Below are 16,146 nucleotides of genomic sequence, written 5' to 3'. Positions count from 1 at the left end.
ATAATTAATTTTGTTTCAATAAAACAAAAGTAACAGAGAAACATCAAAATTTACGAAACATTTCCCACCAAAATCATTTACATACACTTTCCACCTTCATCGATCACCGACAAACACCAAGAACATCTCCTTTACATTCAAGAAAATCCCAGAGAAACCACTTCACAATTTCAATTAGCCTCAGTTGACAGAATCTCAAGCTCTGCCCACCAAAGAGGCGAAATTTTCGGTGTGGCTGCATCTGGTCCAATCCCCGTTGCCTCCCTCAACATCATGCACACTTCTTGCATAGACGGTCTTCGCCTAGGTTCCGGATTAGTACACATTTTGATCACATTTCCAATGACTTGAAGTTGCTCTTCATGATAAGTTCTTAAAGTTGGATCGACAATTTCTCGTAGAGGTTGAACTCGGAGATAATCTGATGCCCAGTTCTCGAGTGACTCACCACGGACAGAGTATGGCAGCCTACCAGTCATCATTTCAAATAATACGACACCAAAACTGTAGACATTACTCTGTGTATTGGGTTCAATCTTGTCTAAATTTCCTTCATTTTGGTAGATAAAGTCGGACACTTTGCCAGCATAATCTTTGGTTAGATACACGGATGATGATGTCAAGTTTCCGTGGGCTAATGGATGTGTCAATTGGTGCATGTGCTCGAGACAGTACGCAACACCCATTGCTATTCTCAGTCGAGTAGCCCAGTCCAAGTGCTCTGCTTCTCTAACTGAAAAATCCACAAGAATTGGATCATTTTATGGAATGAGGTTTGAAAGAGAACATATTGCTTCAGGTAGTAGCTACTTAATCAAGAATAGCATTGCGAGCAGCAATTATCGCCCAATGAGATAGAGCAGTACCAATGTCCCCACATGCAAAATTTTCAAAATACCAAGGCTTCACAATTACATAAGGTACCCTGATTTGACCAACTATCAATGTTCTAAAAAGTGGTAGGCAATGTTTTTCTTTTTTTATCGAAATATCTAATTCTTCTTATTTATCTGCATATTTCTCCAATAATTCTTCTATATCGGATTCAAACTCAAAATTAATGGCATACTTTTTACCCAGTACAAATTGATCGAAAACTATGCCTAACAATATTTTTTAAAAAACTTAAAAATTAAAGGGAAAAAAATTTATACATTAGATTAGGCAGCCGCCTTGATGAATATTGATTAGGAAGTCGATTTTTTTTAACAGCGCTAAGAGACATCGTCTTTCTAAAAATCGAGGTGGTGGACGACCGCCCAACACTAGAATGTGCCTTTTAGAACACTGCAAGACTGTTAACTATTAGCCATTGTCTAAATTTTTCCCCAACATATTATCTTATCATGAGCAGATAGGCTCAAACATATGAAACCATAGAAATCATCATAAAATAGAATCAGTTAGTTGCAAACTTCATAATCTAGACCAATATGACACTAGGAAAAATGGGTGCAAACGTAATCGCACGAATTTAAGAAAAAAATTTAAATACTTACTGTGTAAATGCTCAAAAAGAGTTCCATTGGGGGCATATTCAAAGACCATCATTCTTGTGAAAGGCTCCTCTTCCACACAATACCCAAGTAGGCAAACAAAATTTTTGTGATTCACTTTCGATAAAGTGTCAATCTGCAATGAACAGCGCATCATATTATTTAGAGGAAAAGGAAATAAGCCCAAGTGGCAACTAATATATCAAGCCTTCATTTGTGATAATATATTTCCATACAGTAAGCTCGGTATGACACTAGTTTCCAATGATCCCTGATTACTAAAAGATCAAAAAATTTAGAAACCAACAGATTCTCAGAATCAGTCGTCGCAAAGGTACCTTTTTCCTAAAGTTGGATTCCACACTATTTGACCATTCCTTTGCAGATGCCACCACAGTAGAAACGACTGCAATTTCTACTCCATTAGATAATGTACCCTTGTATAGATTACAAACCGATGAAGAACCAATAACATTGCTGAAATCTTCACAGGCAGCCACAAGTTCAGATCTTTTAAGCTTTGGGACACCTAAAAAAAACCAAAGATAGTGTATGCACAATTATGGAGTAAAGCCAATGTCCAAGTGTAACAGTAAAAAATAAAAGTTACCAGTCACAAATGCCTTCTGAAGTTGTCCACTTAATCCTGTTCTCCAAGGATTTACAGTAGCCATCTTGTTGAAATGGAAATATAAGATGCCGCCGACCAACAAAAGAATCAACAAAGGACCTACAATGGATGCTAACAGTACCACACCTAGATGGCTCTTCATCGAGGAATTTTGACTCGATGTACTAGGTTCTTCTTCAGGGGTGGCCAATGAAGGGGGAGGAATATGTATATCAGGAGAAGGTGACAGGGATGGTACAACTACCGCAGGAGATGGAGGTGGAGATGGATGTGAATCTGGAGCTAGATTCGGCGGGGACTGAGAATGACGAGGGGGAGGAGGTACTTGAATGCTTCCAAATTCTTGTGGAGGTGGAGATCGGAAAATAACTTTCAAGGCCGGTGTACGTCTAGAAGGAATTTGTAATAATTTTCGCCCTGACAGATCTTTCGCTTCCTCTGACTTCCTGTTAAAGATAATGATGATCATGACCTCGGTCCTTGAAAGGAGTAAGAAAAGCTTTGGGTACCGATCAAGATTGAAACATGGACACCTTACCCGCCCCACCCCTCCACAGTTTTTAAACTACAATAAATGAAACAGCTCAAAAGCATCCCCAAAACCAAAATTGTGAGTCGCTGAGAAGGGCAATGCACTAGAAAGGGAGAAAATCCAGGCTATCTGACGGTCAAGAAACACGAATGTAAGACAGGGCTTTTTGCAACAATCTACTCAAAAACATTGAATCAAAATATAGGTCGGTATACAAGCACAGAAATTATTAATTTGCTCCATTGGAAGCTTTTATGTTATCTAACTTCTTCACCAGAAAACTGTATAAATGCATAAACTTAATATTTAGAATAACAATACCTAGCCTAGATGAAAAAACAAAGTGAAAAAATTCAACGCGAATTTACCATGAGATTAGCAGACCATTGCATGATACTGTCTGTGCAGCAGTGGTTAAAAGGTCGTCCTGTAATTGAACTTCAGATAACTTTTGAAGTCCATAAATATTGGGTTGCATTTTGTCAAGGAACTCGTAGTTGTCCACTAAACTAAAATAACGAAAAACAATATCATGAGTCATGATTAAAAAAAAATGTGTTTTAGATAAAGATAGAGGTAGTTTGGCCGTGCACTTACATAAATCCTATCGAGAATTTGTTGTGAGGATTGCAAGGAAGATGTCCACTGAAGTTATTATATCTGAGGTCTAAAAACTCCAATCGTTTCAAACTTGCAAGCTCTTTGGGGACGACACCAGAAAAAGAATTGTTGCGTAAAATTCTGCAAAAAAAAAAAAAAGAAAAAGCAGTTATAAACAACTCATGAAAAAATAATTTGGACATGACCAGATAAAAATCAATAACTGTCTTACATAGATTTCACATGAACCAGGTTCCCTATATCTGGTGCCAGAGTACCATTTAGACGCAGATCTTTCAGGTTTCTGCAGATAATAGGATTACGAAATTTCAGGTTGTATGATTATGTTTGCATACAAAACAGTATCACCTCATACATCAAACGGTTGAACCTTGAATTATGAATCTGAAACCATCAGGTAATGTTTGTAATATTAAATCTCATGATTGACGCCACAAAATGATTATTCTTTTAAAAAAGAAAGCACAGCTCTATTCATTGATAAGAACAATGTGACTAAAGGTAAAAATACTGGATTGAAGTTTGTGACCATTTACTAAAAGTCATATCTAAGGTGAGCTGAATATAATAGATGGTAACTAAATGGCATGAACTCCACCAAGGTCATCAGTCTGTTTGTACGCTTGCCAAGGAAAGTGCCACGTTACCAACAATTGACAATTAAACAAACAACATTTTCTAGAAGCCCTCGTACCATGAATTGATCTCTAATTTTACACCAGAAAATGATTAATTCTCTGGATAAAAATTGTCATGGCTTAAAACTGCAACACAACAAGGAACCTCTAGGTAGAGCTTGCCCATAACTTCGAACAGAACAGCATGATTTTGCATTATCTATTCTAAACTAGCAAAAAGAAGAACAATCAATTTGGAAACCATTAAACTTACAAAACCACGACATATCCTTCAGAGCATCCAACTCCAACCCAAGAACATGGATTCTCCACTCCAACTTCATATTTCCAATTTGACAGAGCCCCATATGGATCACTAAACACTTTCTCTTTGACCCTTAGCAGGGCCAAACCTAATAACACCGATAAAATAAAGAACTCAAAGTCAAGCTCTGATTACTACTACTCCACATCAAAGCAACCAAAAACTTAAAGAAAATTAAAACGAAGTAAAATTGAAGTAACCTTCATCATTGAGAGAGCAGCAAAAGCTGAAGTTCAGCAGATACAGACAGCCAATAGCTAATGCCGACAGGAGACAACTTCGACATCTCCATAGCTCTTCCATTGCATAAAAAACTAAATAAAAACCACAATTTTTTTCAACAAAACTTGCTGATCCCAACACCAAGAAAAGGCAACAGAACTAATTTCTTGAAAATATCTTCTCAAAAACCTCGTCGACTCAGTCCAGCCCACTAACGCAAAGCAACCAGAAAGTTGTGAATAAAAAAAAATGAAGAAATTTAAAAAGCTAAGAAAGAGATAAAGGTCTGAAAAAAGTGTTCTTGCTTGATAATGCACAAAATATATGACAGACTTTTTCTTGAAACCGCGTTCTAGTCACACATATTACGTACTAAAACCTCACAAAATGGCCTTCATTTGACCTCAAAAATCCCATCAAACTGAAACCCAAATACCAAAAGGTTTTTTCGGAACTGCACATTCTCTGAATATCATGTATATTCGTGAAGCCAAATGCTTGTGTTTTCTCAAAATTTTCGATGATTTTTTTAAGACACCCCCCGGCGTCTGACTTTTCAACTGCTGATTGTAAACGATGATCATTCATAAAACTGAAGTAAATTTTGGCATTGCACAATATTTTATTGGTGATTGTATAGCATGAATCTTGAATATAGTTGCGTGAAAAAACAAGTGATGTTGATCATATTATTTTAAAAAAAGAAAAAGAAAAGAAAAAGAATGAAAGAAAATTTTTGGTGAATAAATAAATAATAAATAATTATGAAAATTGAATGTCGATGTGGACTGAGAGTGGACAATTTAACGGATAGGGACTTTGTCTTTGTTTTTTGTGCTTTGCAACTTCTTATCCTTTACTTAATTCCCTCGAAACAATCCTTTACAAGGGGAATGTCCAGATCTTACCGACCTTTTAAAAATTAAAAAAAAATATTTAAAAAACATTAAAAAAAATTGAATATGTTTAATTGTATTTTTTTATTATATTTTAATTATTCTGTTTTTAAATATCAAATTATTAAAAAAATTATTAAATAGAATAAAAAATTTAATATTTCAAAGTCGTCTCTCTAATATAAGAACATACAATAAAATTATCAACAGCGAAATCATTTTAAGTTGATGTTATCAAGTTCATCTCACCAACTTTTACATCATTGAACATGTTATATTATCGGGGCATAGGATGTCCTAGCAAAGTCACCTATTCTCAAACAAAAGACATTGAAAATAAGAGTAATTTAGTAGGGTTTTTATTAAATTAATATAATTTGATTAATTTAATTTAATCATGTGTTTTTATATTACCAATATCATTTCTTAAAGTATCCAAATTTAGACATTCAAAACCTTACTTCAGTCGAAAATATTTTTGCAAAAATTACCTTCATGTAGTTTTATGAAAATTTCATTTTTGGGGAAAAAAATCACGTAACATCTAGTAAAAACAAAATATTAAAATTCGAAGATTATATATCCATATCTTAGTCAAGCAAAATTTATTTTTTGAATCAATTGGGTCTTTTTTATGTCAATTTGATCAGAAAATAAAATTGAGGGGCTAAATTCAAAAGAATTTGAAATCCGATGTCCTCGAGTATTATGCACTGCCATACGCACTGCAGACGAGGGAAAGGTGCATGGCACCTCATTTTGGCAAAAAATGCAAGCAAGCAAACGATATGGGAAAGAAGCTTTCTACCTCACTAGGCAAATTAGTTGCTTATTTTCCAAAAAAAAATTGTAAATTTAGCTTTTTATTTTTTTAAAAAAAAAATCCCGCTAAAGTATTCTATAAGTTTACACAATATACGTGATTTACAGACTACTGTACATATCCGGAATTTACTCAATACACACCCAGAACATTTACAAAATATTCCTTGTAATAAGAATAAATGCCGTAAACTTTCTATGTTTTAAAGAGATTGAATTTTTTTGTAAATAATTGACTAGTTAAAATCACGCTGTGTCATCAATATCATAGCTAATACTTTATAATAATTATTTAATAAGCTTGAAACTTTAAAATGTTCGTAGGTAAAACCTCACCATCGACAAATATTTTTGAGATAGATTTGTTCTTCAAATATCTTTATATTAAAAAGGCAACAAATATGTTTCTTTCTTGCGCAACTTTAACAAAATATTTCTCTAAAAAATATAATTAGTATCTTGTAATACTAATAACTCACACCGCACGTTGTTATATAAATAATTAAGAGATTATGTTTTCAAATAAAAAAATATTTGAACTTTCAAACTAAATTAACTTGAAAGAATATGAGTCGTATGACAAATGCTAAATTTTGATGACATTAATTACAAAAAAAATTAAAAAATTAGAATATGTGAAATTATAATTAAATAATATTTACAATAATTTATTTTAAATATTTCTCAGTTTTTACGTATAATTTTCAAATATTTTATTGATAAAAATATTTAAAATAAAACACTAACTTAATATTATTAACTTGTTTTGTGGTATGATCGTTAATGGAAAAGTCCACCATGCATGCGTATAACCTCCAATAATTTAATTCAAAGGCTTGAATCATTAATTATGGTGGATAGGATCGTGCACCTATATTTCACAAGCTACCCTACATTATTCATATTTAGTACCTTGTCTCAGAAATGTACACACATATCATATATATGTTGGATTTTGCCTTGCATTTCTATAGGAGAAGTGTTGGCTAATAACAACACATCCTTAGTTGATATTAGTGTATCGATATACGTCTTATATGTAATATTTTTTATAATTTCTTGAGTAAACTACATTGTAATTTTGATATATGAGTTAAAAAAATAAATAGAAAAAAGAATGGAAAAAAGATCAAAATAAGAATTAATCCTACAACTAGATGTTTAGAAAACAAAACTCTATCTGCTAAGTTACATGTAATTTACATTAAAATTTTAACACTTTATTAATATATAATTATTAATACAGACCATGACATCGAAAATTAATTGCTCTAATGATTTCAAACTAAATAATATAATATAAATGAGCTAAAAATCAACTGCATTTTGCAACTTAAATTATACCCATATGACCACATACTAAAATATTTTCAAATCGTTGATCCAATAAAATAGTTTACATATGTTTTCAAATAGCAAATGCAGATGCAATAAAAATTATGGTCAAATGGTATTTCTGTGGTCTCTCACATCATCTTGAAAAGGAGTATCTTTGGTTCATTAATCACTATCCCATATTGAATCCGTCCAGTTTTAGATTATTTCTTCTTCTAAACCTTAACATCGTTGATTCGGGTAAGATTACGTTATACGATCGAGCAAACCACCCCACTGGGCTTATCGCAAAATTCACATGGAATCATCAATCCCTCATAGTTTTTATAGACTTGAGGATACAAAGACGTGGAGCCAGGATAGATACTTGACTCAAAACTATGAAAATCTTGAGTAGCACCATGAACTATATGTTCTTCAGTAACAAGAACTTTGGGACAACTGCACCAACATATATAAATGGAACGCACGAGTAACTAAACAGTGCAGTAAGAATAAATGTTACCAAATAATATTAATGAAACTCACTCCTCGATAGCTTAAAGTATTGCCTCAACTCAAGTCAACTCCTTTGTCTTTTCTCTACATCTTGGCTCCCCTGGAGATCAGAATGTCACCATATGGTTCTTTTTGCTCCACCCTTACGTAGTCTCTGGTAGCAAGAACTGCCACAGAAAAAGTGAACATATGACGATAGATTAATTACATTTTGGTAGCCTTCTTGTGGTTTAAAAATAAAATATAGTTGATAAAGTTAATACAATCTAGGAAACAGAGGTGATGCACAATTATAGAATATGAATATCCAACTGAAACATATCCAATTCTTTAGTGAATGGTGCAATAAGTACTTTAGTGATTTGAAATAGGTGGCATTTCATTGAGTTTTCCAGAAATGTAAGTGTTACGATATAGTGAGTTTTCGTCCCGAAACGAGCCTCAATTTCCACCATTATTAAACAATAGGGATACAAGGGCGAGGAATCCTTGAGGTGATGGTGATACAAAGCCAGTAATAAGCCTATTAATAGCCTCATACTACGATCCATGTCTCGAGATCATGACATTGTAACACAAATTTCATAAAAAAAATGTTGTTGATCACCTTATCAATTGAAGAAGAGATTTTCCCATTAGTTGTGTGATTTTTCCCTGTGTTTGTTTGTCGGCCTAATAAATATCGAATTAAATAAGAAATCCTCCTATTAATTATTTCTTTCTTTTAGGGGAGTAACAGCATTATTTCACACATGACATATTCAAATAAAAATATGTACGGATGTACCATTCATCCAAAAAAAAAAAAAAAACAGGCTGCTATTTTGAATGGAGAGATTCGAATAAGGGCACATGAGAAATCCGTGAAGTAACTTGCCTAATAATCGTAAAAATTGAATGAATGAGGTGGATGTAAATACCGCAAGTCTGATAGAAAAGACACGATGCTCTCTTTTTGTTCATTCCAAAAGCTAAATGGTTTAGAGATTCAGTTTTGGCAGTTCCAGGTGTATCAAAATGAGTCTTCAGATGCCTGTGTGAATTCATATGTGACAAAAGTTAAACCATTATGTCCTATAATTTAAGTAATTTCCATGTATCTGGACAATAATAATATTAAAAAAAAAAAAAAAGACTAAGAAGCCTACATTCTGATGGAATCCGTTATATGGTCTTGTGGCGGATCAATAATCGGAGGTTTTTGGGTTTGCGTAGGTCCAGTTTCTACCATAAGATCTGCAATAAATCAGAAGTCAAGTACTTTATTTAACGAAGTAAAATTGAAGAAAAAATTGCTAAGTTTTCGAGTGAAAAAAATATATTTTTTTTCGACCTAACTAAATGAGTTAGCCCTAAAAAATTTCTAGTTCTTGCCATATTGAATGTGCAACTAAAACAAAGATTGATTGTTCCATTTACCGTTACCTGGTGTTGATCCATATTCAGAAAGTCTAGCCAACTTGAAGTTTGGATCAGGATGATGCCATGAAAACTCCTCTGCCACGGGTTCGAGGCCATTTTCACTGTTTTTAGAAGCGGAGTATGGCCTTTTCTTGCCTGGCCTGAATGGCGTGAAAACAATGTACTAGATTTCATTAGTTGAATAACCTTTTGTGTAAAGATCTACGTTTGTTGTAATCCAGGGAAAGATATCAATCAGAGCTGCGAACAATTAACTAACCGTCCTGAATTGCCATCTGAATTGTTTGAAAAGAAACCATGTCCGGATCCCGAGCTGGGGATTGACCTTATGTCATCACCTGTGGAATCATAAGATGAATAGTTTTGTTAATGTGAAGTACCATAGTTTGGTGCACACAAAATAACTATGAAAACCTTTGCATACCAGAATTTCCAGGGGTGGCCATCACTCCATGGGCATCTTTTAATCCCACTCCATTGATTTTGAGGTTGCTTCTGTGTCCTTCCATTATTATTTCTGGTGGCATTCCATTATCAAAGACATTTGCTCTTTGTTTCTCGACGGAAATGCTCATTGACTGGGAGTCCCTTCTTCCTTGAGGTACATGAAACGGCTTTACATCCATCCATACACTTCATTAGAAAGAACTGTATGATTCTTTTTTAAAAGTCCCACACAAAAAAGGATGCTTACGTCTGCTAGAGGTTCCATAAATAGCCTTTCGGTTGGAGATGAGGATGATGGTTCTGGTGGATGGTGATTAGAGGTTCGACCTGTGATCAACGTACAATGTTTTGATCTTCAAATTTGTAAGTCTCATACGTAGTGATGAAATTCATACCAGAAGGTGAATCTAGTGGAGGTTGAGTACTCTTGATCCATAATTCCAAAAGGGGTGTTGGATAATGAACTTGTCTGTTTCCATTTGTGAATAATCCTTCCGCTAGGACAATTGAAGGAAGGTCCATGAGAGTGGATGTCTTCATTGTAGCCATGGGATTCAAGGGAGGCTGTTACATATTTAAGTAATGAGGCAAATCTCCTTAGACGAGTAGCAAGTTCCAGAATAAATGACACATGAAATGAAATGCACCGATGATGCATTCATAGTCTATTCAACAAGTCGGCATCCAAGGGCTATCTTTTAATAATAACTACAGTCATTCTAGACAAGCTAAACACCATTTGTTTAGAATTGTTTAACTGCCGAAATTCCGGATTCATTCAAAAGAAGAGAAGGCATGTGCTGGTTACAGAGTTCTACTCGTTGAACTGTTTCTGATTGCTTTGGTATTGGAATAGCAGGAAACAATCTAATAGCATGACTTGCAATTTGGGAAAAAAGCATAAAGAGAAATACAACCTTTCGCTTCCTTGTTCGCCCTGATATGATACTAGAAGAGTTCTGAAGCCAAGATTGATATATGTGACCCGGAATGATGGTTTGATCATAGTCCATCACAAGAGCTGCAGAACTTTTAGCTCTTCTTTGAGCAGGCCTTCTTTTCACTTGATTCTGCTAAAGGAAAAAAATTATGTGACATCCTGGATTCAACACCTTCTTTTGATGTCTCATTTACAATTTTCATGCATATTTCGCCACCTTATTAGCGTGCTTGCTTTCATCAGAATTCTGCTGATTAGCTTGTCCCTTAGGATGTTCAAGGTTTTCACCAGCTACAAGAACACAGATTAGAAAGCAATTAGTTCCTCCATATTTAGTTGATTCATTGAAATGGTAACAACATTCTTATTCTCTGAACTTAAATCCATGTTAATGCAGTTTTTTCCTGCTGACATGTTTCAAAGGACAATATTTCATCTCGATGTTCTTTATTACTGACAGAAATACTCGAGAAAATGAAAGTGATTGAAGATACCGAAGCAAGTACTTAAGCTACCAGCCAGAGCCCAGAGGCAGTATATGTAACATCAGAAAGAAGAGAGAGTGCCCTTGTTTAGTTGCATCTAATTTTGTCTTTATTTTCAAATTATTTTGTATTTGTGTGACATTCCTTAATCGGATACCGATCTGGAGTTTGTAAAACAGAAAAAAAGGAATTAGCATAAGTTTAGACTCTTTGCTTAAATTGTCGCAAAATTAAAATTGAAAATAATTTCTTCATGAATTTGGTAAATAGGTAACATTATTGATAGAGGAAACTACCATGCTGGTCTCTAAGTGATATCAATTGAAGATAAGCTAGGAAATGCCTCAGCACTTCAACTACAACGTTTGCAAAATATTGACAACAAATATATCTTACTTACGTTTTAGAGGCTCCTCTGGGAGAGGTGGTGATGACATAAGACTATTTGGTATTTCAGTATGCTCTGGTGGAGTGAAATTCAATTGTGTCTCTTCATCCCCTCCAATATCAAACCTGTCACAACATTTGAAGTCAAGAAACTAATTATAGTTAAAGAAGGAAAAACATATCTTTCAAAGCAGCTGAACAATAGCTTGTCCATATTCAACTGGTATGAAATGTCACTGGAAGTGCAACCTTCAATCATCTTGCAACTCATTTTTATTTCGATTGAGAATTCACCTTTCGAAGCGATTGAAAATGTATGTATCTGTCCGATGTGAATCATAGTTTTCACATAAGGTAATGTTAGCAGCATCAGCTGAGATAAGATAGATGATGGAAGAATTAGAAGATATTCTGTGAACCAAAAAACTGGTAAATATGTGCCTAGAGAAAATGGTATTTTACGTTGGCCATTCAAAACAAGGAAGTCACAGATACCTTGATGGTGATCCTGGTTCGCATAATCCCCTGGATTTTGATTATTATAACGATCATCCACGTTGTCTAAGCTCTGGACAAGAACAGTTTCTGGATTAGCACTTTTAGTTGAATGTTTCGTACAATGGTTCGCTCACGTGGTTCATATTGATGAAGACAACAGAATACACTTGAGTGTGCAAGCATTGACTTATAGCAAGTAAACGAGACGCTTCAAAGTTTTCAACATTTAACGGTTCTACATCATCAAAAGAAAAGATAATGAATTTCCTGGTTCTAAACAGGGAGATATATTGTTGCCTAAATAACATTGATTCATGCCATCACTTAGATGCATTAATTTCAAAATATATATGCTAACAAATGAAACTTTTGAATTTGTGTACTGACTCTCTAGAGTCCGAGCATTCTGGATCACTTACAAGTTACTGAAATAGTCTAAAATTGTATACCATGGCGATGTAGCTCTGTTGAAAGTCCATAACAATCGTTCCATTAGATTGCGGAAGCAGATGTTCAATCTCTCCCTGTTCTATTTCATGATTCTCGGGCAAAGTAACTGCCTCATACCTACAAAAGTTCAAATAACTAAGCATAACGAGAACGGATATTACAATCAAGGCTAATCGAATCAGTAGATGCAATTTGCTGAAAAAAGTGGCGTTATGAAATGCTCTGCTAAACTCCATCAATGTACAAGTATAGAACTCATTGAAAACCATACCAAAAACATTGAAAAAGAAAAAACACTATCACTGACTTGGCTTGGGCTTTGCGAAGTCTTGTTGGATCTGATGGAGCTGATCTTATCTTCCATGCCTCATTAATTTCCACCTGAGCAAAATACAGTTTGTAAGAATTATTAAACCATAGATCACTATACCAAATTACAACTGATGGACAAAATTGTGAGCAATGAAATGCGTAAAATATGGCACAAGTACTGATTGTGTCCGTAAGAATAGCTCCTCTTAGTTCTTACCAGCAGGCGGGTGACATCATCTGCAATAGAACACCATAGTATTTGAAAAATGAAAAGAAACTTGATGTAAGGCACTGCACTTGGGATTTTGATGTACAACTTGAACCCAGAAACGAGTACAAAAAACACTAGAGAATTTAAGATATGGCGCTCACCATACAGGAGTCTTACTTTTCTTTCGTAAACAATTACCACTCCTCCTGAATTTTTTTGAACAAAATAAAATATTAAGATCCATGTTTGATGTGAAAAAAATGGAAGAAGTTCTGTGCGTAATTGGACGTAGAGATACCCATCAGAATTCCAGAAAGTCTTAGAGCCATAGGAACTGAAGGGTTTAAAATCTCTTCGCTGCGATAAATTAATAGGAATGTAAATTTAACGTCCGTGATAGGAATTACGACGTTGGTTTTTCGTGAGGAAAAAAACTGTATAAAAGAAGAAATTTATTTCACCAGATTTTAATAATGTTGAGCTTGTCCAGCTTTCTTCGATTGATCTTCGCATGCATCGTCGCCGCCATCCTTCACACGCCACCAAAACTCAGACAACTCATAACTTCGAATTCCAATCCTCAATTCATGAAATGAAATCGTGCAGTACAAGAACAGCTCAACAATCATAATCAAATGAACTAGAAACCAGCTCTGCTGCGGAAGTTTTAGAATCTTCCGGAGCCGAAACCATATATTTTTGCATCGATCATAATTCATACATCGCGCTCATGCAATCACAATTCACCACTCAAATCCCGAAATGCTGAAACATTAATAATTATTTTATCTTGTTATAAAACTCCCGAAGAAGACCAATCGTTAAAAACTCAATAGAGCACAACTGAAACAAATTACACCGCGCAGAGCTCATTGATCTTCATCCACAAAAACTCGATTAAACTCCAAGCAATTTAACTCTAACTCAATGCATAAACATATTCACAAATCACTATCATAAAGAGTATATACTACAAATTTCTTCGTTTCCACACATACAAAACAACACAGTCATAAACTGTGAATCATAAACAGCAAGGGAAGCGAGAATCCACCATATCTGGCCGAGCGGAGCTTTCCGAGCTAGCAGCTGGTGAGAGTAGAACATTCTGATACGATTGTTGAAGAGAGAGAGAGAGAGAGAGATACAGATCCAGGTGTATGTATATACGGCTTAACGAACAGATTACCCGCCAAGCAGAGGATGTTTGCAGAGAGCAAGTGGGGCCCAATGCAACGCAAAACGAATGTTTTGACGTTCTGAAGTCACCACATGGGGCACCCATTTTCTGTTCTATGCTTGCCCAACTGATTGACACGTGTCCCTCAGATTCAATTTAAATTTATTATTATTATTATTATGTTTTATTGTGTAAGTGTTCTGAAAAATGTTTCGTTAGAGAATGGTTCTTTTAGAAATTATAAAGAAGTAATTGAGAAGAAAATCTGAAATTGTTTGAAAATCAAATTCCAAAGTTCATATTTGCTTCAAAAATTAATTTTGTAATAAATAAAATGACAAAAATATTCTTAATTTATATAATATTTATCTCTTTCAATTTTTCAAATTTGATTACGAACCTCATCAACAAGGTATTGATATAATAATTATTATATTTTAAATATTTTGTATCAAAATTAATTTATCTTGTTATAATATAAATTTTTAAACTTTTATATAAGATTAATAAAAACATGATAAAAATCTCATAAAAATTCATGTGATATGGTCTCACGGGTCAATTTTATTAGACAGATATTTTGTTTGAGTCACCCATAAAAAATATTATTTTTATGCAAAAATATTAATTTTATTGTAAATATAGACAGAGTTGACATGTCTTACTAATAAAGATCCGTGAAACCGTCTCACAAAAGACAAATGTATACAAATATACAATATATATTATAAAAAAATAGAAATGAAAATTTTGAAAAATGCAAAATATTTTTAAAAAATAAATGTTTAAAATAAAAATGTCAAATTATATTTTTAAATCATTAACAAAAAATAGAAGCAAAAAAAAAATATCAATCTAACTTCTACCTAAAAATACATAAATTGAAGCAGAAACAAATATTCACAAACACCTCAAAATATTTTCATTCAATTAAAATCTAAGAAGTGTGTTTTCCCTAACACTCCTTTAGTCTCTTGTTTTCATGTTATTTCTATCAAATAAGTAATTATTTTGACGGTAAGATATCAAATATAATATTCACATTCAAATATGTACACATACATGGACGGATCCAAGATTTTATATCCGAGTGAGCTAAACTAGACACAAATTGATAACTTTTAGTGAAAATAAATTCTTAAAATTTAATGTATGAAGATTAATATTAATAATAAATCAAATATATCGTGATGTATATATTTAATTAGATGCACAAAAAATGAATAAAATCTTATCAATTGAACCTATTGTAAAACTATGATTAAGCAAAAATTGTGATAAAGTGTCATATCAAGGTCGTGATAGTTGTTTTAAACTATATAAAGCTTCATTTAATCTAAATACATAATCATACAAAACATGATTAACAAAACTGAAGAAAAACTATTTTGAATAAGGTTAGTTCTCTTGAAAAAAAAAATTCTGAAACAAGTCAAGATCGTGGTGATTGCGGAAACACTTCAACACAGAGACTGTCTGATGGATCTGTTGCGAATTAAAAAGTTTGTTGCAATCTGTGTAGAATTTAGAGCCAACTATGGTCCAACCAGTCCAACTGATTTCAATGATATTGATGTATTTAATCAACTAGACATAGATCTAATTACTCTTTAGATGAAAATCAAAGTTTGGGAAAATGACCATCAGTTATTAATAGCAGTTGACACCATTCTAAAGAAAAATCTGATAAGGTCTTTTTCAACCCAAGTGAAGACACGATACAGGAGGACGAATCTTTATCCAGTAAGCCTCGTCAAAGTCCAGCCTCTTCTCCTCTAATCAAGTAAATTTCCCTTGCTACTATTAATGAAGTTGTGCA

The 16,146-nt window shown here is 33.7% G+C and overlaps 2 protein-coding genes across 6 annotated transcripts; both read right to left on the bottom strand.

Moving 5' to 3' along the window:
- Nucleotides 1-30: 30 nt before the first annotated feature.
- LOC140973889 (inactive receptor-like serine/threonine-protein kinase At2g40270) lies at nt 31-5,106 on the bottom strand. Of its 4 annotated transcripts, none has more exons than XM_073437002.1 (10): nt 4,818-5,106; nt 4,423-4,655; nt 4,172-4,310; nt 3,492-3,563; nt 3,257-3,400; nt 3,028-3,168; nt 2,107-2,573; nt 1,835-2,025; nt 1,500-1,632; nt 31-733 (listed from the first exon to the last, which is right to left on the bottom strand). In XM_073437002.1, the coding sequence occupies exons 2-10, from the start codon at nt 4,523-4,525 to the stop codon at nt 171-173; spliced, it is 1,953 nt and encodes a 650-aa protein (XP_073293103.1). In that variant the 5' UTR covers nt 4,526-4,655; nt 4,818-5,106; the 3' UTR covers nt 31-170. The 4 variants fall into 4 exon arrangements, with proteins under 4 accessions (XP_073293103.1, XP_073293104.1, XP_073293101.1 ...); XM_073437003.1 differs by having other exon boundaries at nt 4,824-5,106; XM_073437000.1 differs by having other exon boundaries at nt 4,423-5,106.
- Nucleotides 5,107-7,530: 2,424 nt separating this feature from the next.
- Nucleotides 7,531-14,329, bottom strand: LOC140972278 (sister chromatid cohesion 1 protein 1). 2 transcript variants are annotated; one of them, XR_012174484.1, is made up of 21 exons: nt 14,202-14,329; nt 13,609-13,677; nt 13,446-13,504; nt 13,309-13,353; nt 13,154-13,173; nt 12,932-13,005; nt 12,624-12,741; nt 12,172-12,244; nt 11,971-12,049; nt 11,690-11,802; nt 11,022-11,095; nt 10,782-10,934; nt 10,260-10,428; nt 10,112-10,191; nt 9,842-10,031; nt 9,677-9,755; nt 9,421-9,557; nt 9,144-9,231; nt 8,916-9,028; nt 8,026-8,162; nt 7,531-7,773 (listed from the first exon to the last, which is right to left on the bottom strand). XR_012174484.1 is itself a non-coding variant. In XM_073434728.1 (20 exons), exons 1-20 carry the CDS (start codon nt 14,252-14,254, stop codon nt 8,080-8,082), a joined length of 1,869 nt encoding a protein of 622 aa, XP_073290829.1. In that variant the 5' UTR covers nt 14,255-14,329; the 3' UTR covers nt 7,531-8,079. The 2 variants fall into 2 exon arrangements, 1 of the variants encoding a protein (XP_073290829.1); XM_073434728.1 differs by having other exon boundaries at nt 7,531-8,162.
- Nucleotides 14,330-16,146: the final 1,817 nt, after the last annotated feature.

Source organism: Primulina huaijiensis, chromosome 3 (assembly GCF_012295235.1).
Source record: "Primulina huaijiensis isolate GDHJ02 chromosome 3, ASM1229523v2, whole genome shotgun sequence".
In the NCBI taxonomy this organism is placed as follows: domain Eukaryota; kingdom Viridiplantae; phylum Streptophyta; class Magnoliopsida; order Lamiales; family Gesneriaceae; genus Primulina; species Primulina huaijiensis.
This window is presented reverse-complemented; position numbering and strand designations above follow the sequence as displayed.

What these genes read in the sequence shown, in the direction of transcription:
- LOC140973889 (XM_073437000.1), bottom strand. Translation starts at nt 4,525, where the DNA reads ATGGAAGAGCTATGGAGATGTCGAAGTTGTCTCCTGTCGGCATTAGCT. An exon ending in CTGGTTCATGTGAAATCTAT is followed by an intron (nt 3,401 to 3,491) that starts GTAAGACAGTTA and finishes TTTTTTTTGCAG; the next exon opens with AATTTTACGCAACAATTCTT. An exon ending in AATGGTCTGCTAATCTCATG is followed by an intron (nt 2,574 to 3,027) that starts GTAAATTCGCGT and finishes TATCTTTAACAG; the next exon opens with GAAGTCAGAGGAAGCGAAAG.
- LOC140972278 (XM_073434728.1), bottom strand. Translation starts at nt 14,254, where the DNA reads ATGTTCTACTCTCACCAGCTGCTAGCTCGGAAAGCTCCGCTCGGCCAG. An exon ending in CTTCGCAAAGCCCAAGCCAA is followed by an intron (nt 12,742 to 12,931) that starts GTCAGTGATAGT and finishes GAACTTTTGTAG; the next exon opens with GTATGAGGCAGTTACTTTGC. An exon ending in TGAATATGGATCAACACCAG is followed by an intron (nt 9,232 to 9,420) that starts GTAACGGTAAAT and finishes GATTTATTGCAG; the next exon opens with ATCTTATGGTAGAAACTGGA.